Below are 23,666 nucleotides of genomic sequence, written 5' to 3'. Positions count from 1 at the left end.
AGGTCCGCCCTAGGCCCGGCCGAGTCCACTGAACAAAGGGGAGCGACTTCTAGCAGTTTCCTACAGAAGCTGCCACCTTAGGCTCCCCCTCACTAAACAAAGCCAGAACAGTTTACATAAGACAGCTCTTTTAAAGCAATCAATTTTTTTTTTTTCTCCTCTGCTTTTGTAGCATTAAACTTCAAGGCTATATTAAATGCTACTGTGTTTTTAAATATGAAACATAGAAATATCTATGTAACCATAATATTTACTGGCAAACTGAAGATCCAGACTAGCATGTAATAAATTGAGGAGGGCTTTTTGTTGCCCCTCATTCTGGTTTTAAAGCAATCAGTGTGTTGGTTTTAAATAATATTAGCTAGCTGTTGCAGTTTGTCACAATACTTAATTTAGACATATAGAGGGATAGTTAGTTGATAATCAGTTACAAAGGAAACTTCAAGGATTAAGAAAAAGAGCAATTTAACACTGGTGCTTCAAGGATATCTCTTGGGTTTTCTTATGGTAAACTTCAGGATTAACTTTTCCTCATTTTAGTTTCTTTGCCTTATTTCTTTCCCCACTCCCATGCTTCATTCTGCCAGCATGTTGGGAAAATGCATTGTTTTACTCTAAATGTGAAGTAGCTGTGTGTCCAACCATAGAAACTGTAACAACTGAGGTTCTTGCTGAAACTAAATCAATTTCTCACTAGTTGAGTTGTCAGTTTTGAAGTTCCTGGATTTCTGAAACAAAATAATTGACTCTTTGGAAGGTCAGCAGAGGTTGTTATTGTTTCAAGGAGATAAATTTGAATTTTCTTGCTTATTCTCAGCTTATTTATATATCAAACACTCCCAGTGCTGCCAGAGCCTTATCAGCTCCCTGTAGACATAGACTTGCGTCTGTTTGTGTCCTTCTAAGTGTAGGGATTTGCCCTGTTGTTCTTAACTGGAATTCGCTTTACGGGATAACAATACATATGCAGAAGGAAACATACGCTTACTGTCTGTCTGTCTCACCTTCAGATGCTTTTCAGTAACACCTTGTATTTCTGATAGAACTTTTCAGGTATTGGGAAAGGGAGTCAGGATTCTTCTTTTTTCCCCACTCTCTACCCAATCTTATTTATCTCTCAGTTTGTTTTTACAGTAACTTTTGAAAAATTAGATTGTTTCTTTTGTTCCTCTGATTTTACGGGGTTAGAGATAGTGGCCATCAGTAGAATTACTGGATCTAACTCTCTGTATCTGACACATTTCAGAATTTTATTTATCATTTGCTGTAAAAAGGTCTCATAAGGGCAATGCAGAGAGAATGATACTTGAACATCCGATTCCTTGATGGTTCATAAATTTTTTTTTTTTTAAATTTATTATCTGTGAATACAGATTTTACAATTGTAATTGAAGCCCTGTTTTCTGGAAACATTACAGTAAGTCTCTTCTATAAAATTTGCACAACCAGTTTTAAAAAAAAGAACTACTAAAAACTTTTTCATTGTTAGAAGGCTTAGGTCTAGTTTCTTTTTTCTCTGTAATTACGGAATTGTAATTTATCTGAAGACCGTTTAAATATTGAGCCATTTATAATAAAAAGGAAAAAAACAACCTTGAAATAACGGTGTTCTGCTTTTGGCTGACCATCCTAGCGTGGGTTTTTCTTTTTGTTTTATAAAAGTATTTATTTAACCTTGTGGGTTTTTTTTACCATTTATTTGTTAAATCAGTGCACATATCTTAATATTAGAGCAGTTTTTCAAAAGCATTTGAAGGTATTTCCTAGTAAAACTGATGAGATGATGTGTATTTTTGAAATGTTGATAAATACTTCTTAATTTTGTAATAGTAATCAACTTCTCACACACAAATCTCATGCAATACATATAAACATGTTGGCCACTGTGATTGGAGAGATGCTGGTTTGGTTTTCTTTCCTGTTAATTTGATGAAGACTATGATTTCTATTTCTGTATTAGTGCAGTCTGGTTTTGTCAATAGTATAATATCTAATAAAAAAAGCAATGGTCTAGCATTTTTTCCAGTTAGTAAAAACTAAAATTGAGTACCAAATACAGAAATCTTGTTTCTTTTATTCTGTATATCCATTTGCTAATTGTTATTCAGTGCTAGATAATGTCTACCACTTGCGTTTTAGTTGCTGATGTCTTACAGCAATTTACTGTGTTTTGGGCTATTTATGTCCATAGTAATAACTTAAGTAATAACTTAAACTTTCAGTCAATGGGCTGCCTTGAAACTTATGCAAGATCAGCTTTTCATTATAACTGCTTCATTTTGGAGATTTTTATCTTTGCTTTTAAAAATGTTTTACTTGGTAAATATGCAGTCTTCAGAATACCTGATCATGTGAGTTTTATTAAGTATTAATTTTGCAGTTTTGTTTAAAGTTTGTGTTGTAACGCACAAAGACTGAAAGCTAGAAACACAGAGACATACATGTGCATTAGGAGTAAGGGAATTAAGGCTTCCTTACTTTTTGTTTGTCTGTTAAGAGCTTTCCGGGTTTAATCTTTATTCAGTTTGAAAGTATGATTTTGTTTTCTAGGCTGAAGTGTGACAGTTTCCTGTAACAAAGTATGCTTTCTCTAGTTTACTATTGTATTTTTAATTAAAATAAAACAATGAAGGAACTGAGTTTACAGTTTTGCTCTAACAAATTGCAGTGCACAGTATATACAGGCATTTTCAATGGTTAACGTGTTCAAAGTAGTTGGGTTAAATAAGTTAAAATTTAAGATTCAGGTGAGCTAATTATGTAAAACAACTATATGCTTTCGGTGAACAGATTACAAATTTGACTAGGTCAGAGATAAAATTTTCAGAATGGCTTTATGGGTTTGGTTTTTTCAATTATAGTTATTATGATTAAATGGAAATTGCTTGGTTAATAGTGCTGTACTGAAAGTGGACTGAAGTGGTGATCTGGAACAAATAAAGATAGAATGTGGGTGAAGTGCATTGCCTGGTTTTTGGATTTCTGAATTGCACATTTTGTATTTCCATAGTAAGTGTATTACAATTCACCATTTACTTCACTGTTTACTGGCCAGCTCTTAAGTGGTTTACAAATTATTTGTTGCTGGTGTGCTGGCATTAAAATTGCGCATCTGTTGTTGTATGTTTCTCTTGTCCATGTTAAGGTCTCTTCATTGTAATTCTTTTGTTATAATGAAATAATTAGAGTCCTCAAAAGCATATGGCATTTAGGTACTCACATCCTTCTGTTTTCCTCCCCCAAGATGCAGAATCGGATGGCAATACTACTCTGCAACTTGAAGCCTGCAAAGATGAGAGGAGTAGTATCTCAAGCAATGGTGATGTGTGCCAGCTCCCCAGAAAAAGTGGAAATTCTGGCTCCCCCACCGGGGGCAGTACCTGGGGACAGAATAACTTTTGCAGGTTTTCCTGGTAAGCAAGTATTTGGGAAATTGGAGGAAATAAGTGTGCCAAGGTGACCTCAGTGTTGAAGCAGAAGGAAGTTTTAAAGTTGATTGCACTTTTTGTTGAAATTTTCAGAAGTAGTGACAGTCAAACTTTTTTATTATTGACATCCTAAAATTGTGTGAATAAAGGGTTGAAAGTACTGAACCACTTGCCAAAAATTGGAAAATACTGGAAAAAAACTGTAACTTGAAAAAGTTGTATAGTACTTTAATATAAAACTACCCACTTTCTTTAAGCCTCAATAAGTATTTCTACTTTTGAAATGTATGGACAAATGTATTTGCACTTTGCAAGTTACAGTAAGCAAATGTAAAGGATCTTTCTCAGTGTCTCAGTGTAAGTGAGCAAGTGGTAAGTTCCTGATACCAGCTCCTCACCCTAATGAAAGTGGCAAAACTTGAGGTAGAGGGGTTTTTTGAAGGAGGAGGAAGAAGAAATGGAGAGGATTGGAGGGGATGGGAATCTCCTATTTATGCGAGGGACCTATAATATTCAAAATATTAGGATTTTTTTTGGGTTTTTTTTTTTGTCTGGGATGAAATTACTTTTGGAGTCTCCGAAGGCAGACATTGGACTTCTTCCCACTTAATTAAATCAGTAAATCTGGTGGTTTTTTTTTTTTTTTCAGAATAAAAAAAAAAAAGAAAATAATAACATTTAAACTTTTTCAAAAGATTATTTTCATCTGTTTTCCCACTTTCTTCAACTCCCACTCATCTATGACAATTGTTAGTTTCTAACCCTGCGTATTGGTAACTGAACAAAGCTTCACAGATATAGCATGTTGGAGAATGCTTCCCTTCTACCCAAATACCAGTTTGTTATTCTCACAGGCTGAAAGGGACACAGTGAGATTTTGCTTCTCCTGTTGCTGTCTTTATTAGCGCTGCTGCTTTGTTATGTCTGTCATGGTTTTCAGTGTTTTTCATCAGGAGGTGCTGGTCCATTATGATCCCAGCAAGAAAGGCGCTCAAACTCTGCAAAGTATCATTTGAAATGCTATTTATTAGAGCTGACACTGAAAAGAGAGAATGGTATAAATAACCTCACATCACACAGATGATATGAACCCCAAGTTAGTGCAGCATCAGACAGGCTTCTGATCCGTGTGCAGCATGCTGTGCACTCCCTGTCCATAGAAGAGATTCCCCACTTGTCATTTGAGCTGTTGTATTTTTTTCTTCATTTTAACTGTCAAACAGAAAGACTGGCTACATTTATCGTGCACTCCAGGGATTTTTGTAGCACAGCGCAAGCCCAGACCTCCTCAGGTCAACTGTTAGTGGATCTCTGAGTTCCTGATGAACAGTGATCACTACACTCAGGATCACTACATCGCTTTATCCTAACTCCCAGTGTTTCCAGTATTGGATGGAGTTGTATTCATGTGCATTTATCAACAAAGTATTCATCTTCAGGAAGAATTTTTTGCTCAAAAGTAGACTTTCATGCCTGAAAAAATGATGTGGCTTTGTTTTCTACATTGAAACATATAAATCTTTTTAAGCACCTCTGACAATTTCTAGCTATATAGCAGTGTTTTTATTTATGAACCTCTTGACGAGCTCTATGCTTAAACATATTTGCATGAAATAACTTTCATAAATATATGCATATATGTACATACATAGAAATTTTTATACTTTTCATGGTTGAAACTGTGATGATCTAAAAAAAATAAGTATTTTGTTTGGCATATGATAAAGGAAGTAGTGGTCTCTTGAGGTGGTTTTGAAACAGGAGGAAAGCTCAGCTTGCTGTGATTTAATCCTCTGATTGAAAATATTTTAGAATAGTACCATGTTTAAGATGGAAGTTGGTCTTGCAGGATTTTTTTTCATTTTTAGATTTCAATATTAAAAATATTCCAGGCTTGCTAGTTAAGATGCAGAAGTAGTAAGCTGTACTGAAATCTGAAAGGCTTCAGCAATTGCGTTGACTGAATTGTAGGAATATTCACTCTTAACTTCTAGTAGTTATCACATATCTGTGAGTAAAGATGGATGAAATGTTGTCACGGATACACTCATTTCGCTTTCTGTTGCTGTGGAAATGGATATGCAAGAGAGAATCAAGCTGTAGAGTAAATCCTTATAGTGCACAAGCCTTGAAAAATTATGTACAAGTCAATCTGGGCATGTGGCTTTTTTTCAGCGGTGGTGAGTCTTTTTTGTTTGTTAGTATCTAAGACGTGTCCTTACTGTGAACTTGTATCTCAAGTAACTTCATATATGTCACCTTTGAAAATAATATGAGAGCTGGTAGTAGTGCTGTTTTCTATAAGCCATGACTTTTCTTGCACATGACTATTTAAGTTTTATCAAAATAATTAAACTATTTGACTCCATAGTTGCAAAAAAAAAAGTATCTCCTAGTTACATAAAACTTATTTTGAAGAATTTTAAGACTTGTGATTTTATTATCTTGAAGTGAGTAGGAGACAGCAAGAAAAAAAGTATTGATGGATGGAGACTCACAAAATCATCTGCTTCTGTAACTTAACTTGTTGCATAATTGTCTTTTGCATATTGCCTTTGTCAACTGAGATATTAATACTGTTCATTGGTAGGTTTTGGTTTGCTTTAGGGTTGTTTGTTTTTTTTTAAGTTTCTTTTAGCTAGAGACTCAGATTGCCACTTACCTTCTTTTCTGAGTGATTAACAACTTATGGTGGGTTTGGTGTGTTGTCCCTGTACCCCCCCCTCTCTACCTGATTCCTTTTTCTGGTTTGGAAGTTTTGGTTTTTCTCCTTTTTAAACAGGTCAGTGGTTTTTTGTTTGGTTGGGTTTTTTTTTTGTTGGTGTGGTTTTTTTTTTGTTTTTTTGTTTATTCCTGGGCAGCAGAAACTTACTGGGAGACTGGAAAGCTGTTTTTCAATTTTTAATGAATTTGTATGTCTATATCTTCAATTCACCTTTTTGATGTTAAAATATCATGTGCTTCTTAGCTGCTGTCTCCGCAAAGGCAGTCTGGAACCTCACCGATACTGTTACGAGGAGAGTAGAATCCTTGCTATGTCATATGTCACTTAATTTCAGTGCTTAATTGTAACCATTTATATTCTGATCAATTTTTTTTTTTTTAAAAGGAGTAATTTTAAAGCCTAAAGACTCAGTTTGCGTCCTTGAAATTAAAATAGAAAGGATAGCTGGGTCTTATTGTGGTTTGAAGTATGAAAGCCTATGAAGCAGCAGCAAAAGCAGCAGCAACAATAAAGCAACTCAAAAATGTACACAGCTCTCTGTCAAGCAGCTTGAAATCAAATTACTTTTAAGCCTTCTCTCTCCACCATATAAAATATTAATGAGATACAGGCTAACTTTCTTTGGTCATTTTAGTAAAAGTAAACAAATTGTATCTCGATTCAAGCCAATTGAACTTTTTTCTGTAGGAACTTGAGAGTTTTCCTAGAACCAGCTTGAGAGTAGTAGAGGAGTAATTTGATAAGGAATGCTGTTGTCTGGAGGAATGTTCTTTTTTGTTTGTTTGCTTTATTTTATTGCTTTTGGGGGAACTTTAACACTGTTTTATACTCCAATCCATGCATCTTTAAGATCTGTTGCGCTTTTTTTTGTGTTAAGAACTTTATCAAATTTTTATTTACCTTCAGTGGAAAAGGTCTGATTCATAAGCCATACAAAAGTTATTACATCGCATGTCTGTAAATACTATATCCTCCTACACTAATTGCCATAAGACAGCAATAATTCTTGGAGTTTTCGCACATAACTGTGAAATCTTCTTTCTAATAGTAGTGTAATTGACGCTTTGACAAAATTCTTCAATGCAAAAATGCCACAGGAACCATCTGTTATTTAAGTTACATAATTAGATAATCATACTAGTCCAAGAATCCTTGGCAATTTAGTTAATAAGTGTATCTTAAAAAAAAAAAAAACAAGTGCTAAAACTGGAGTGCAGTGGTTGGTCTGTATTTAACAGGTTTCTTCAAGCAAAGCTTTGGTGTATGGATGCATTGCTTCATTTGCATAGTTATAACCCACAGTGGGCTATGTGGTGTTAACATCACCACGTTCTTTTGGCCCTTCTTGCACTGAGATACATTCTTTCAGTAGTTACTGAGCTGTTACAAAGTGAAGAGGTTTCTCGCTCATGAGAATTTATTTTGTAATGTTTAAACTGCTAGACCAAATGATATGTTTAACAAAATTTGGGACCTCTTATTTGCTTCTTCTTGTGTAAAAAGAGTGGGAAGCTCATTAAACCGTTACAAATTTAAATTTGTTTTATTTATAGAATCCCTTCTAAAGAGTATTTTCTGGGAAGAAGGAATGCATTGAGAAGTCATAGGAAAATGCACAGCCTAAAGTTCTGGTAGTATTTAAAATTGGTGCCTATGCTAATCTAATATGAGCTCACCACAGATCCCAAGGGAGCTTGATGCAGGATTCCAAAGAAACTTATTAACATCCAAAGCGTGTTTTTTATAATGAAAGTCAGATTTTTTTCCTTACTGAAAAAGTTCAATGCTTTTTATATTTGAGTAGGGGGAAAGAAATGCACAATGGATTGTTTAACATTCTGTTTAATGATTTTATTAGTTTGTATGCATTCGCTTTGGTCTAAATCCAAGTCTGGCTTTGTTCATGAACTTGAGCATTGAGCAGGATTATTATTATTATTATTATTATTTTTAAATACACAATTACCTCTAAATGTTTAATTTATTAATGGTATTACTGATTTTTCTTTTAAATATTAAGTGCACTGTAGTTATGAAATAACTCGACCACATTACTGAATCTTGCTCTGGCAGGGCTAGCCTGCTTAACAGAGAAATCTGGCCTGGTCTGCTTCTCTTTCACAGTTACTTATATAGAAACTACAGAAGTTAGAGCCATCTACAGGCAGAAGTAACTTACTTTCACAGGCACTGAGAACGTGAGTAGATTGAACTATTGAAAAAATTTAAAGGAGGAAAACAGTAAGGTAGACTGGAATGAGAGTAGTTTGTTTAACTGTTGATCAGCCAGTCAGGAATACACCAAGCAGTAATTAATTGCACCCAGCTACTAGAAACACGTATGTTAAAATCCCTGTAGCCTTAATAGTTTTTCTTCCTGAACTTTTGAGGACAATGTTTAGTGGAAGATGATAGTGCTAGACATGATGCTCTCTTGGAGAGCTCCTCATTTTCTTTTAGGAACTCTTGGCTCCTCTGAGAGGATCTCAGGGAGGATCTGTTTACTAGGATGTTTTCTGATTCTTGCTTGTTCTGGAACTTTAAGATTTTTATAGTTTGGGGAGAATGATGCCAATATGGCACTCCAAGCAAGTAAAAACATATATAGAAAACGTCAACAATGAAATAGTGTGGAATCCCTTTCAGCATTTAAATATACTCTAATTATGTTTGAAACAAGTCTTGTCATTTTTTTATTTGTCCTGCCTGTGTTACAGACGAGGTTAAAAGCACCCGACAGTATTATAATTAAGTAACTTTTAACTATCTTTTTTTTTTTAAGAGAATCTGCATTGTATTAGAATTAAGAGATTGTTTACTTGATCTTTGATCAGAAAGTAATTGTACAGTGAGTTGGTTGCCTTGCTTTATATAAATTATGTCAGCAGGCAGCAGTTTATTTGGTATAAGTCTTTACAGCAAGAGAGCTGATTTACTTAGTTGTTTTTTTCGTGTACTTTGCATTTCATTCCTGTTTTTAAAATAGGAAAAATATGACTGAAATACTACACTATTCTTTGTAATTCCTTAGCAGTACTTCAGAACATTAGTAGGAGAAACCTGCATTTTGTGATCATTAGAGATCCTTAAATTAGTCAGATTTGCTAATGTAGTTAGAGTGTCAATACCTCTGGGGTAGATAGCTTATTGTCGTGTACTTATAGAAAGAGGGAACTGAGACTTACAGAGACTGAGGCCGTAACTGCTGAAATACAAGCTAACCTCTAATGCTTCTCTTACTTTAGGCACCAGAGCTAATCATCAAATAGGACAAATGGTATCAGAACAGTGTGGAGACTTGGGACTAAAATTAAATGTCAGTAGCCTAATTTTGGACTATTCTTGTCTAAGTTCAATAATTCTCAACTGTAAGGGTACCTGCCAAATTAACTTAATATTAATTGCTTATAAAAATAATTAATTCCTAAACCTAAGATGCTATAAACCTGTGTCTTGGTGAGTAGTGTATTTCTGTGGTTCATCACCTACATTTTTAGGAATCCTTTTGGTCTCTAGTAAATTTTGTGAACTAGCAACTAGCAATGGTTTGATTTCTTCCTTTTGACAGTATTTGTGATATGTTACTTACAACCTTTTTTTCCCATGAAAGATCAGCATTTTGAGAGAGGCTCTGGAGACATTTCCTAGACAATTCCTAATTTTAATGAAAGTTTTCATTTTGAGAATCGCAGGTAATGGTGTTTTTTTCCCTTAAAAGTGTGTGCAGTGGTGCTATGTGGGCTGTAACAGATGTGTTCATATATAGAGCTCTTGCTCTGCCTTCTGTGTTGTGTGCTATTAGGTTATTCTTTGTCTTGAAACAGGAGATCCTGAGAAGGAACTTAATCCCAAGAAGAAGATTTGGGAGCAAATCCAACCTAATCTTCATACCAATGACCAGTGTGTTGCTACGTACAAAGGAGTTCCATTTGAAGTGAAAGGGAAAGGAGTCTGCAGGGCAGAGACCATGACAAACAGCGGAATTAAATAAATAAATGGCTATTAGAAGCTTTTTCAGATATTGAAATGGAAAGTACAATAAAAAACATGAATATATTACACCTCTGAAATGCATGGCTAATACTTTTTCTGTTTGACGCCTCTTCCAGAGGTACAGAATGTGCCTCCAACGCTTTCATAATCCACTCATTCACAATGCTTACTGTCCTTGAGGTTAAGTATTGTCAACAGTCATTAACCACTCAGTGCTCAAGACTTAATTGCCGAGGTTTGTTCATGGTAGAACTACAGGCAGGCCAAGTGTATTTTCAGTTTAGAGGATCTATGGAGCAAAAATTTCTGCCATGTTCCATGTGTGCTAACTGCTCTTCAAGAGGTGCAGGACTAGCAGTTAGTTAGTGAAGACCATAATCTTCTTCATTCTTCTAGTCACCTTTTAATAGTTTTTCTCCACTTCCAAGCAGTTTTCAGATATATGGTAAACCTCTGCAACTTTTATTCTTGGCTGTGTTGCCTAAGTGGCCTACAGACATTTGTAATGGGAAGATTAAACTATGGCCCTTTATGCCCTAAGATAGACAAATGGACATACTTTCATGTCCCACAGTGAAGCTGTTATATTGTCAGTAAGACCAAAGGTGTCACTTTGCTAAAATAGTTCTTTAGTCCACCTAGATATTTCCTGCCAAATGACATACAGTACTGTCGTAGTTCAGCCCCGATTGGACCAGACTACGCAGTCTCTCTCTCACTCCCCCCACCTTCTGAGAGAACAGGGAGAGAAAATATAAGGAAAAACGGCTCGAGGTTTGAGATAAGGACAGGGAGAAATCCTTAAAGTTACCGTCATGGGCAAAACAGACTCGACTTGGGGAAAACTATTCATTTATTACTACAAACAGCAGGATAATGAGACAGAGAACAAGATAACCTCCCCCCACCCCTCCCTCTTCCCAAGCTTAACATTATCTCTACTACCTTCACCCTCCTCCCCGAGCGGCACAGGGGGGAAGAGGGAATGGGGGTTGCAGTCAGTTCATCATATGTTGTTCTACACCGCTGCTTCATGGTCGGGGGAAGAACTCCTCACATTCCTCCCTGCTCCATCGTGGGGTCCCTCCCACGGGCCACAGTCCTTCGTGGAACTGCTCCGGCGTGGGTCATCTCTTCCACGGGTGCAGTCTCTCCAGAACAGCTGTCCCAGCGGGCCCTCCACGGGCCACAGCTGCCTTCAGGCATCCACCTCCCCCGGTACGGGGTCCTTCATGGGCTCCAAGTGGATCTCTGCCCCTCCGTGGACCTCCGTGGGCTGCAGGGGGACAACCTGCTCCACCATGGTCGTCACCACAGGCTGCAGGGGAATCTTGGCCAGGAGCCGCATTACTCCTCCCCCTCCTTCTGAACTGACCCTGGCGTCTGCAGCCGTTCCTCACAACAGGCTGGTAGATGTCTCTCAGGATCTTTTTTACATCTTATTCACTTCTCATCTCCTTTCCACTTCTTGCAGCCGGGCTGGACCGAGTCGGGCCCAGTCGGCTGCCTGGCGAGAGGCCAGAGGGTGAGGCCTGCAAGGCCCATGAGGCCTGCGCCTCCCCCTCTGCGCCTCTGCCCCTGCTCAGCTTCTTCACATCTTCTCTTCTCTCTTTTTTTCTGTTTTCCCATTCTTAAATACGTTATCGCAGAGGCGTTATCACGAGACATTCTGCTACCAATCGGCTCGGCCTTGGCCAGCAGCAGGTCCGCCCTAGGCCTGGCCAAGTCCCCTGAACAAAGGGGAGCGACTTCTAGCAGTTTCCTACAGAAGCTACCACCTTAGGCCCCCCCTCACTAAACAAAACCACGACAAGTACGAAGAAAGAATAGCAAAGAAATTGCCAGACCTAGTCAAATACTACCAAAAATATTGCAGTTTCCAATGCCAATGAGGTATAAAATGAACTGATTCTTTGTTCTAATGTATTTTTGTGCAATGACGTTTTATGCAAAAGATGCTTTGGTTTTAACAGAAATGGTTTCTTCAGTTTTTACAATTAGAATTATTCCGTAATAATGTAGTACAGGTAGTCATAGTTGCTATGGTAATAGCCTCACTTACTACTTTTAATTCCTGTCTTTTAATAATCTAAAAGTAATTATTTTAGATCAATTTGCAATAAACCTTTTAAATAACTATTTAGAGATACTTCAGATGTTTTGGCATATAACATTTAATTAACTGATTACTGTCTAGCCACTGAAACAGTAAGTGCTTTTTTTAACCACTGAAATAAAAAACCGTAACCACTCTGAATTTTATGGGCTTTGAACTTCATCCAGTAAACTGGGAGAGAAAACAAAATGACAATGATATAAAATTAAAAGCAACAAGCACAAAAGAAGAGATGAACAGATTTCTTTTTTGAATGAGTTTTGTATGTGCCTATAAACAGTGTTATTTTTTTATGAATCTGGGAATAGGCAATAATAATTACTTCTTTTAAATGTGCCAAATAGCGTTAAGCACATGGGAGCCATTTTATCTGCCTTGTAGTTTACATATACAATAATGTCTTTTTAAACAAAATTCTTGAAGTTCAAAATTTCAATTCTAACATCCAGCATCAAGGTAGGGAAATACTTTTACAGTAGATAAATCTTAGCTTTTAATACTGGAAAGCTCTTTACAAACTTTGGAATTCAGAGGAGCTTCAGAAAGCTTGAAGAATTGAGCAAAAAGGCTCCCTTACAGTCTGAACTCCTTTGCAGTTTTTACATTTTTTTTTTTTCTTCCACATCTGTGCTCTATATTAACTGTAATATACAATCTGGTGTAGCATAAAATCTCATTTGTGACTACATACGTATTAGGAGCATGATTTAAAGTACTATTCTGATTTTGTGGTTGAAGCTGGGATTCTGGATGTGGTGGTGTGAGGTACTAGATGAAAGGCAAGTAATTTGGCAATCTAAAGAGGTATTTCCAACTGTATGTTCAAAGATATTTGGTATGGATGTCAAATTTTCCAGTTGATGGCTTCTCAGCTTTTATTTCTATTAATTGTTACCTACCATAGAAAACAGACAAACGAACACCTGAAAGCTGATTTTATTCCTTGCTAGTGTTTAAGTAGAAGCACTTGATAATTATTTTGTCTTATAAAATTCAAGAGCTTTCTTAAGACAGTAGCTCTTTCCTCTTTAATTATGCTCTTCTGATTGTTCAGGAAAATGTATTTATGCTGTACTGAGCTGAGAAGTGACAACAGCGTACTTGAGGCACTGTGCAAATATGCCTCCTCACTCAGTCCAGCCTCTTCTGCCTTGTCTGCATGAGTAAGTAGAACCGCAGTGAAATCCTTCCATGTGGGACCCAGAAGTTCCTGTAATGAAAACCAAATCTTAAATAGTTATCTCTCCTTGTTCCTTTTCTCCACTCCCACTTCATATACCTATGCATTAACAAACGAGTTATATCTTCTTTTCCTGGCAGTGATCCAGTTCATGCTATTTCAGTTCCTGAAATTCCTGGAGGTTTTGACCTTCCAAGAGACTGACATCCACTTTCAGTGGAGATATGTGGTTGTGCAGTAATAGCAGTTCTGTTGTCTTACTACAGATGTTAATAGAATTTCTCCAGTTTAAAAATACCTATGTAAATAAGGAAAAATGGTTATTTAGCTACATCACACATTATTTTAAAATACCTAAAATACAAGTAGTTTACATCAGTAGTTTTCACATATCCATATTTCTACACTTTTTACAGCTCTTTGAATTTTTTTTTTTAAATTACCAATTCACCTTGTGTTGAAAAAATAAATGATGAATTTCTGTGTAACATTGATTGCAGTTCCAGCTGTATCCCATAAAACTGAACTATTCTCAACAATTCAGGAAAAACATAAATCAAATACATCAACGTAAGTAATGGGCCAGAGAGTTTGCCTTTAACTGTGGTGGTTCATCTGATGAAGGGGAATGGAGAAAATAATGCTTTTTTTTTTTTTTTTTTTTGTCAATAAGTACTGAAAAAATTAATATGAATAAGAGACTGGGCTTTCATTTATAGATATAAATGAAATTATACTTTAATACAATCATGCGAACTCCTTTGTGCAACAAGAAACCTACTTTGGTAGTAAAGTCCACTTTGCAATGATCTTAACTCTGTAACCTAAATACCAAGGTATATAAAACTGCTTTAAAGGATATCTTTCTACTCCCAATTTAAGCAGAGAGTTAGAAAAACCTGATGTATTGATAGTGATTATTCTTGTTTAGACACTAGGGATGAAAAAAAAATTAAACCCGTACAAAATTTGGCATAAGCTGTCTAAGGAATTGTTGGGTTATCAGTTTTGAAGAGACAGGATAGTGCCTTGACTTGGTGAGGACTCAGAGTCAATGCTAATGTTAGTTCTGAAATCAATATCTGCCACTCTTAATTCATTAGGCTATGTTACTGAAATTAAAAAAAAAAAAAAATCCAGAGATATTTGAATGCCAGTAGTCTTCTACTGATATGCCATCTTTGTTGATATGCCATCCTGAATTTGCAGAGGACTATTGTGAAAGCTCTTGATTGCTAAAAGTAGGCTTCATGCTAATGTCTTCTTGGAATGGCATACTGAAATGTAACCATTACTGTTCATATTCCCAGCGCCTACACAGCTGTCCTGCCCCATTTCTTTGTGGCTGAAATGGCCTTTTAGGAGGAAAATAACTAAAAAGCAACCATTGTATAAGCTGAGAGCCAGTTGTAATAATGAAACAGAGGTAAATGTCACTTTCTCATTATTTTTAAATGTACTTTTTTCTTTTCCAGTAGGGATTTTAATGCTCCATTTAAAGGGAAAAGACATGGTGGCATCTCTTGGGCTTTTAATGCCCACATGGACTTGACCCAAAACAGTCTCAGATTAGAAGCATGATAATTTTTTACTGGCTTAGAGTAAAAATATTTTGAGTAAATACTGCTTTTTCTTAAATACTATGAAGTACAGAGAGATGGAGAGCTGTATAAGGAAAAAGGGTAACACTGAAAACAAATATGTAAATATGTGTAAATTGACAGTAAGGAAGAGTGTGTTGAAATCAGCACCAACTCTCAAACTACCAGAAGAGTGAGGAGCCACCTCCACAGGGGAGCAAATAAAACACACATTGAAAGCTATTTTTCTATCTATGTATTTATATATTTGTATTTTTTATCTATATATGTATTGTATATTTAGATAATATCAGTTACAGCAGGTGATAAGAGTTGCTGGACCAGGAAGTCTCCTCCAGTCCTAAAGATTTTTAGAAAGTTCATTAGTGTAAGCCAGATACAATGTGTAATGTACAGATTTTGTCAGTAACTGAAACCTTTTGTTTCTTCATAAATCGTACAAACCTGGTTCATCTGTTCAGATAGATAAATTGAACAGTATCTGTTTGCTGGCTTCTTTTGGTTTTTGTTTTTCCTTCCAAAGATATGTGTGCATGGTAATAAGAAATTTCTGACTGAAAAGAAAGCCTTTCCTTTTCAGTATCTCTCCCCACATATCTTACCTACTAGCAAAAAACAAATTTCCCCCAGGAGGTTCGAAATACTTGCTTCAAGTTAGTTATGCTAGAAACTTTCCTTAGCCAGACTAAATTTATGGTAACTTCCTAGTTATTTTCTCTTGGACAGATGCAGCAGTAGTGACAGTGCAGGACAGAGGTAAGCATCCTTGTCCCAGGCCAGTCAGATTTTCTGCCTGATTTTGGGCGCATTGTGCTCTGCTTTGGTCCTATACAGAGCACAGGAGAGTGAGATAACCTGACTTGCATGATTTAAATAGCATTTCTCTTCAAAAAGCTAGATCTGTCATGATAAAGCTTTAAATGTAATTTCTGAGAGAGAAGCTTACTGTGATAGGTAAATTTGGTTCCTAAATTCCTTTGTGCTGAGCCCACGTACAAAAGAGAGCAGTTCTTGCCTCTCTTCTCAGGTTTAGTGTGGTAAGTGCAGTTGTGGTGTATGGTGATGGAGTTGTGAATGATGTGTTTCAACTGCTGGACTGGGAACTGTTTTCAGCTGTACTTCTCTAGTTCACTTTTGCAGTCGACTCTTCCGTAGCTATTGTCACCTGAAGATAGAGTTGTCGTTAGGGCAGAGACTTCTGTTTATTTATTTGTTACCTGGATGAACTGAGTTGTCTGATCCCTTTCATCCGGACACAGAGGCAAGTCAGCCCTCAGGACCAAGAGAGCTAGATGCAGGCCATCCTTCCCAAAGTGGTGAACCAGCGCTGATCTCACTGTGTCTCTCACCTGCTCTTTGCTCAGACCAGTGTGAGGGTAGCTTGGAGTGTCAAGTACTCGAACACGGAGAGCTAGCTCACAGCCATTTCTTCGTATAATCCCTGAAATGCAGCAGCTGCGTCCTAGGCTGCAGCACGTAGTCACGGAGCTCGGGGAGCGATGACTCTTGAAGTCTGAGCTGCCCAGCAGGCTGTTCCCAGCAGCACTTTTGCCAGTCTGAGTCCTTCCAAGGACAACAAGGTTGATGGTCATCTCGTTGCTGTCTACCATTGTCTATGCTTTTAGCCACAAATCTATCACTAAGGGAAGAACAAAAAATGAAAAAAAGAAAAGCTGAAATAGCCAGTGCTGTGGATTAGAACTGCATATGAAACTGAGAATTTGGAAATGTATACTGTACAGACTTTTAGACTTGGGGCACAGTTAGTGGAAAAGAAAAGGCTGGTGGACGGAGAGGGGAGATGGGCAATTTCCAATTACTATAATTGTTTATAAATAAGCCTTCTCATTCTCTTTGTACTTTTCTGTAATCCAATGTCTGAAGAAGTTTTGGTGTACATCTAACAAGAATACTGGATGATTAAATAACTTTGGAGATGTTTCAGATGGAAAACCATCTTAGTAAGTAAGTAGTTGATTGTAAATTATCAATGATACCTGAACTCAATTTTTTCTTTTCTTTTCTTTCTTTCTTTCTTTTTTTTTTAAGTGTTCATGTACTCACAGAGAGAGTGTGGATCATTTTAGAATGGGATTCTTGCAATTAGTTCATTTAGATTCTTGCATGTACAGGTTTGAGCTTTCTCCCTCATATTAAATCCATGCCCAAATTAATCTTTTGAAATAACTTAAGTACAAAGCCAAAAGTACAAGAGCTATTAACATACTGATTTTGTTACAGGCAACATTGAATACTGTACATTACAATCTTTCTTACTGAATTCACAGTGAGGTTTCTGTGGATTTTTCAATGATCAATTTCCTTATTTTAAGAATACCTTTTTAAAAAGACACTTTATGAAATGATTGTCATCAGTTGATCATTAGTCTACATCTGCATTGTATTCTTTTTCTGTAGTGTAATAATACAACGTGGTGGACATGCGTTTGTGCATTCCTTTTTTAAATCATGATCACGGATTTGTTCTTTTTTTTTCCTGTAAGCAGTCTATACTTAAATACTTAGATTCATTTCATATTATGTAACTTACCTTATTTTCTTTTAAATCCCTCTTTAATTCAGACTTCATTGATAAACCATATGTGCAGTGTAAAAAGTTCATATGTGAACTTTGAAACTAACAGCGGCAACGTACCGCACTGAGACTGTTACGTACAGATTAATCTGGTTAATCTGTTACAGATAGATCCTCATTCAATTGGATATGTTTGGTCAGTAATTGGCACTGTTGAATTTTTGCAGACTTACCTGCAGATACAGTTTTTGCAATCACTTTAGTGATTGTATGAGGTTGACGTTTTTGAAAGTTACTTGAATTCTACCAGTAGTTAAATGTGAGAGTGATAATGGAGGTACTGGGATTACTTTGTGTTGCATGTTCTCAAATGTGTGCTCATATATACATGTGAAAAGCATATGTACTTTCTCTTATTATTGCAAAGAATTAATAATTGCAGTATTTTCAAAGTGCAGTGTAAACCATATACAGGTGTGAAGCTGTTTGCCTAACAAAAATTGATTAAAATAATTAAAAATGGATTAAAATAAGAAATGATTTATGAATCAGGAAGAAAATGGAAGGCTTGCACCACTGCCAGTCATGTGCGTTGGCTATTGGCTCAATAGCTTAATAAATATCTCTGGCAAACATCATTCTTTCTCTACTATAGTAGCATTGAAAGCAGGAATAAAAAGATTTTCCAGAAAGGACCTATCACTTGCTTTTTAAACAATTTCCCACAAGTGGGAAGGTAACTGATATGAAGTTCTACCCCTTAGTGGAAAAGAAATACAAATTTGTGCTTTAATGATCAGGTTCTAGTAATAGAACAGAAGAGTGGAGTGAGCCCTGCTTGTCTGTTCACAAGGAAAGGTTTAGATAAGCCACCTCTCTACTGTAAATCCCAGATGGGTGGAGGCATATGTTTACTCCCAGGGTATTAAAATATGTCATTACAGTGAGAACAAGAATCTGGTGTGTAGGCTGTGGCGGGAGGAAAAGAGGAAGCTGCTTTCCAGAGCCCAGTCCTGCTGAAGATACTGTCAATGTAGCTCTGTGTGGAAGCCTTTAAGTATGGTTTACCACAATACCAGGACTGTTCCTGTCTGCCACAGCAGTGGAGTGAGACTTCAGTTCCCCTAGAAGCCTGTTGTTTCCTGCTCTGGTGCCACAAGCACAGCCATTGCTTTGGCAGAAGGTGGGAGCTAATGGTGCCTTCATAGCTTCCTCGTGTAAATTCACAGGTCATTGTGAGTTCGTTTGTTTATGTTACTTGGCTGTAGATGGCTGTGTATTAATTTTGTTGCTGTACATTTTTAGGAGCACATAGACAAGTTAGTTGCTTTGAGAGAGCTCCCTACTCTTGAGCCTGCCTATTCTGGTGAGAGGTGAGACATTAAATCTTTTCCTGTATTGTATGCATAGCCAAGGCAACTACTGATAGTTTCCACTGTGAAAAGCCTTGTGGCTCAATGCTGTGCACAGCCTTTGTCTCTCAAGGCATAGTCGTATATGAAGTGTATAGCAAGGTTCCTTCATTTGCTAGTGGTTACAAACTCAAAGAAGACTGGGTGGAGGGTGACTCACTTGCGAAGCAAAAAGGGTAGGTCAGTCTCGTAAGACTGTGGACATTGTGAAGATGAAATCCAGATGCTCCCTTTAATTTGCCTAGGAGCCTTGACTTTGGTTAAACTGTCACAGACTAGCTCTGTACTTTTCATCGGACTGTTCCTGTGCACAGTATGCTTGACATCAGAGGCCGTGTATGTCCTAGCAGTCACATCCAGCTGAGCAGGTAGCCTGCCAAGGACATTATTTAAACAGTGCACAGACAAGGATTTAGACTACCAAGAAAGCTAGAATCCCAGAAGCAGAGGAGTGTTGTATGCAAAATACAACTTGCCCAGCTGGATGCAGACAGAGCTTTTATGCTGGCAAGATGGCTGTAAAATTAGGAGTAGTGTAAATGAGGGACTGCTTGGCTAACCAGACTTCTCCACAAAAAAAAAAAAGGCATTTCTTTCCAGTATTATGAACGTAATAGAGTCTGAGTTGGGACACATCTGGAAGGTCTTACAACAGCATGGGCAGAGGATTTTTAAAAGTTGTCTTCCTGGAAGGATATGACAGGAAAAAAATCAAACTGATTTATATGACACTTGCTTAGGCTGCTCAAAGTACGTGGAAAGAGGTCTCCCCAAGGTGGCAGTATCAGCCTGCTCCACAGGTACTGTAAAACAGCTGGTGTCCCCTTGCTCGGGAGTCCTATGCTGAAATAGAATACCAGGTCAGAAATGAGCCAAAGCATTAGAATAATTACAGGAGTCTTCAAGCATCTCCTGAAATAAGAAATGTAGAAAGCATTTGTTTCTCCTTTGTCACAAGAAACATTTTTTTTTACTTTTTATATAAAGTGCAGAGAGTGCAGCACCTTAATGAATTTGAAGAGCGGTGATTGAAAGGTAGCAGTTAAGACAGCGGAAGTGTTATTTACTGTCCCTTATATGATTCTTTTTCTAAAAAAGATGTTTGTTTTCACTATGTTTTAAGTTGAGTTGGTGACATTTATTATGAGGCTTTGGATATGACATCTTAAAATCTACTATCAGAATTAGGAATTTGTAAAGAACAAGTTCAGAGTACAACAAAATTGCCTTGGATGCTTTTTAGCACTGCTCACTGCCAGTGGGTAAGCTATTTATTTTTGTTGTTTTCTTTGTGTTTATATAACTTGGTTTTCTCTTCTTCAAAAATAAAAACTGAGCCTATTACAAATTGGCAGGCAGGAAGGTTTCCTGTGACTGATAAAGGAAGCCTTGTACCGTTCCCATAGAAATACCAAGGAGGTCTAATGAGGAATTGTCAAGAATCTAATGAAGTAAGGCCCTTAATCTAATTGAAATAAGTGACATTTGGGTGTCCAGCTTCTTTAGTTCTTCAGAAAAACCAAGGCTAAAATAATTTGCAAGTAACTGTTGGATTTGTATATATCTGCAGAGTTAACTAGAGCTGCAATGCATCTTAGTCACGTTACTGTGTCAGCTGCTGTTCTGTTGTAATCCCAGTGATCACCCAGTTGCCTTGCACGCACCCTAAACAAGCTCTACGTGATGCTTGTTAGTGTATATCAAGCAGCCTAGATCTTGTAAACTGAAATAGCATAGTTTCTCTTTTGGCACATGACATCTTTTACCATGTGGCATCTTTCAGTTCCCATGCCTTCCCATCCCTTACAGCTTCTTTCCTGATGTGGCCTCTCATTTTAGCCCAAGATGATGCCATAATAACTAATTTAAGATGTGCTTTGATGGATTTCTCTTACTTAGAGAAAACCCAGTCAGGCCATTTTATGGATTGCCACACACGGAGGCGGGCCCATAGCCTTCCCAAACAATATGAGAAATCCAGGAAGGTATGCAGTCTGTGTAGTCAGTGTGGCTTCGGTTCTGTTAGATGTGTAATTTCTAAGAAACACCAGACACATCACTGCCGAGAGAGAGACAGGACAGATCTAGTGATGTTCTACTCCTTTTGGACTGCATTCACGACAAAAACTTCTGTGCTGATCCTAAAGGAACACACATGTAAAAATGCCAATGTTTCCTTAATACAGGGTTTTTTTTCCTTTGCTTAATCTAATCCTAAGTGTCCTTAGTATTTTTGAACAAAAGTAAGCAATTACCAGCGATCTACAAGACTGTGTTTTCTTTTTGCAGTATAGGTGCCTTTGTAGGTTATCTGCTGCTACATTGGCATTACTAAGGGGAAAGGAGGTGGGGTATAGCTACAGACTAATGCTGCGGTTGTACAGCTTTTAGGTGATGTCTGTTTGTGCAGTTGTAGAACCAGCTCCTCAGTTTTCCCCTATACTTCTTATAGCATATTATGGGTTCAGGGCAAACACTGCTGGCAGAAAGGTAGCTCAAGGACCCACCTTGTATTTAAAAGGAGACTGAACAGAACTATCACCACAGTGAGAACATCAGCCAGACCGTTGGTTTGGGTTGGTTTTTTTTTGGTTGTGTGGGATGTTTTTTGTGGTTTTGTTCCCCACCCCGTTCTCCCACTGAATCACCAAGATCCACAAGATATCATCTTCCTTCATTCTCTGAAAGTAATAGACAACTTCAAATTAGAAACCAGTGTCTTTGACATGCTGATCTGGTAAGTCTCTGCTGTGGAAGTATTGTGTCTCTTCAGTTGGCAGGAACGATATCCACCAAGCACTCTGCTTCTCAGGGCACTGTAACAAGCCACAAGACTATGCAGGTTGGGCCATAGGGACTATGCTGCAAGGCTTACATGTTTGTCTCTGTTCACTGCTTCATGTGAAATATGTGAAATATCCAAAGAAATAAAGATATTGCAAGTGAGATTATACATATATAAATAATAGTTAAAAAAACCCAAAACAACCCAATGCAATCATAAGCTTGATTTCAAAGGTGTATATTTGGGAAAGAAACAACAATTGGAAGGTACAAAAATACAGACTTAAGGAAGAATCCTTTTTCCCTTACACATACCTAGCTGGATGAACTCTGGGACTGGTCCCATACATCTGTTCTGACAACATGAGTCAGGGTACCATACTCATTCACCCTCTTGTGCTTAGCCTCAAAATTCATCCACGTGTGTAAAAACATTTTGCCCCTAGGGCAAAAGTCCTGTGTATGGAGAACATATCTGGAAGCTCAGGAAACCCGGATCTGGCTGCTATTTCTGTAACACTCATTCTTTTATTCGGAGAAGCTGCGTAATTTCTCAGTTTCCTCATCTAAATACTTTGGGGAATATTCACCTCTTTTCAAGATATATAGTGGGATTGATTTAGCTGAAGGCAACAGATTTCTGTAGGGCAATAACAGCATTGATTACATTAAAAAAAAAAAAAGAAAGTATTTTGATCATGTTATAAAGTGCTCCACAGGGACCCAAATGACTTAAGACATACTTCCCAAAAATATTCCCGCGATGCCTGGTAAGGTTATAACCATTGTAGCACTAATAACCACAGAAGTTGCACTGATAGACAAGCTTGGACTGGTCACACTGCTACTCTTATGTACTCTAATCCTTAAGAGATGTTTCATAGAATATCAGGAATACAGAGCATATAGAGTTTCAACTCAAGGATGTGTAAAAGTGACACCTTTCTACTCAATAACATCGATATCCATGTGTATTCAGGACAGATTTAGTACTCGGTTCCTTTGCTTTCTTGTTTTCCAAGTTTTGCAGGGTGTTTGTGTTTCTATGGATACAACACATATTGAGGACGTATCTTAAAATACCCAATAACTAACAAGTTGATACTTTTTGTAATTAATTCTGATTATGATTCTTTTCTGGCTTTTCTTCATATACATATACTTTAGAGGCAATATTCTCAGTCGCGAAGATCATTTCTTAAAAGTATGAGTTTGAGGAGGTGGCAGAAATTAGAAATACTACACTTTCTTGGTTCTGATAATCATGATAGCTTGTGGACATTAAGCCTGAACAGGTGCTTTTTATTTTTTAAAACATTTCAAGCAAGCTGAATATGAGGACATCTTCCAGTGCATTTAATTATGTCAAGCCGTTGAATGTGTAATGTCAGAATTATGCTGTAAAAGTTGTCTTACAAGCCAATTTGGCTTGCTTTGGCAATGCAATAGTTTAGAAAAGTGGAATTGCTGTAGATGGTTTATTAAAATTCTAAATAGTGTGTATAAGGAAAGGGTGTGAAGTATATAGTTACAAAGCTGGTGTGTGGTTTGGGACTGTGAGCCCCAGACTCTGTAATTAACCCCAGTGCTTTAACTTTCCAGTATCAACTGTCACAAAATATGGTGAAGTTGGAGCTTTTAAAATCAGTGTCCTTTCTACGTGAGTGGGCAAAAGGGGCAAAAATCCCTACCTGCCTTTCATAGTGGAAGGGATTTAAGAAATCTAAATGCTTCCTCTCTTCAATGTTCTGTGTGTTGTAGCATCTGTAATGTGCTGTATTTGGGAATGTGGTACCTCTATAAATTGTGGAATTTGTCTAGGATCTTTCAGGGCTTGAACTGTGGTAGAGTATTACCTTATTCAGTGCCTGGAAATCTGCCTGTCGTTGAT

At 37.2% G+C, this 23,666-nt stretch overlaps 2 protein-coding genes across 2 annotated transcripts in view; one reads left to right on the top strand and one right to left on the bottom strand.

Annotated features, from left to right (window-relative positions):
• AIMP1 (aminoacyl tRNA synthetase complex interacting multifunctional protein 1) overlaps positions 1 to 10,223 on the top strand; it is a 35,865-nt gene extending 25,642 nt beyond the window's left edge. The window contains exons 6-7 of the mRNA XM_086746132.1: positions 3,245 to 3,413; positions 9,978 to 10,223. Coding sequence (XP_086602258.1) covers positions 3,245 to 3,413; positions 9,978 to 10,144 — 336 coding nt within the window. The 3' untranslated portion in view covers positions 10,145 to 10,223. The remainder of the gene's footprint in view (positions 1 to 3,244; positions 3,414 to 9,977) is intronic.
• Positions 10,224 to 12,304: 2,081 nt separating this feature from the next.
• On the bottom strand, positions 12,305 to 17,279 carry GIMD1 (GIMAP family P-loop NTPase domain containing 1). Its single transcript, XM_010127722.2, has 2 exons — positions 16,261 to 17,279; positions 12,305 to 13,472 (listed from the first exon to the last, which is right to left on the bottom strand). Exons 1-2 carry the CDS (start codon positions 16,651 to 16,653, stop codon positions 13,209 to 13,211), a joined length of 657 nt encoding a protein of 218 aa, XP_010126024.1. The 5' UTR covers positions 16,654 to 17,279; the 3' UTR covers positions 12,305 to 13,208.
• Positions 17,280 to 23,666: the final 6,387 nt, after the last annotated feature.

Source organism: Chlamydotis macqueenii, chromosome 4 (assembly GCF_036417535.1).
Source record: "Chlamydotis macqueenii isolate bChlMac1 chromosome 4, bChlMac1.mat, whole genome shotgun sequence".
NCBI classification, from domain to species: domain Eukaryota; kingdom Metazoa; phylum Chordata; class Aves; order Otidiformes; family Otididae; genus Chlamydotis; species Chlamydotis macqueenii.
The sequence above is the reverse complement of the archived record's forward strand: the minus strand, read 5'-3'. Positions and strand labels throughout refer to the sequence as shown.

Excerpts from the sequence above, each read along its gene's own strand:
- GIMD1 (XM_010127722.2), bottom strand. The coding sequence starts at position 16,653 with ATGGTAGACAGCAACGAGATGACCATCAACCTTGTTGTCCTTGGAAGG. Across the intron at positions 13,473-16,260 it reads AGACAACTCAGTTCATCCAG|GAACTTCTGGGTCCCACATG; the intron begins GTAACAAATAAA and ends TTTTCATTACAG.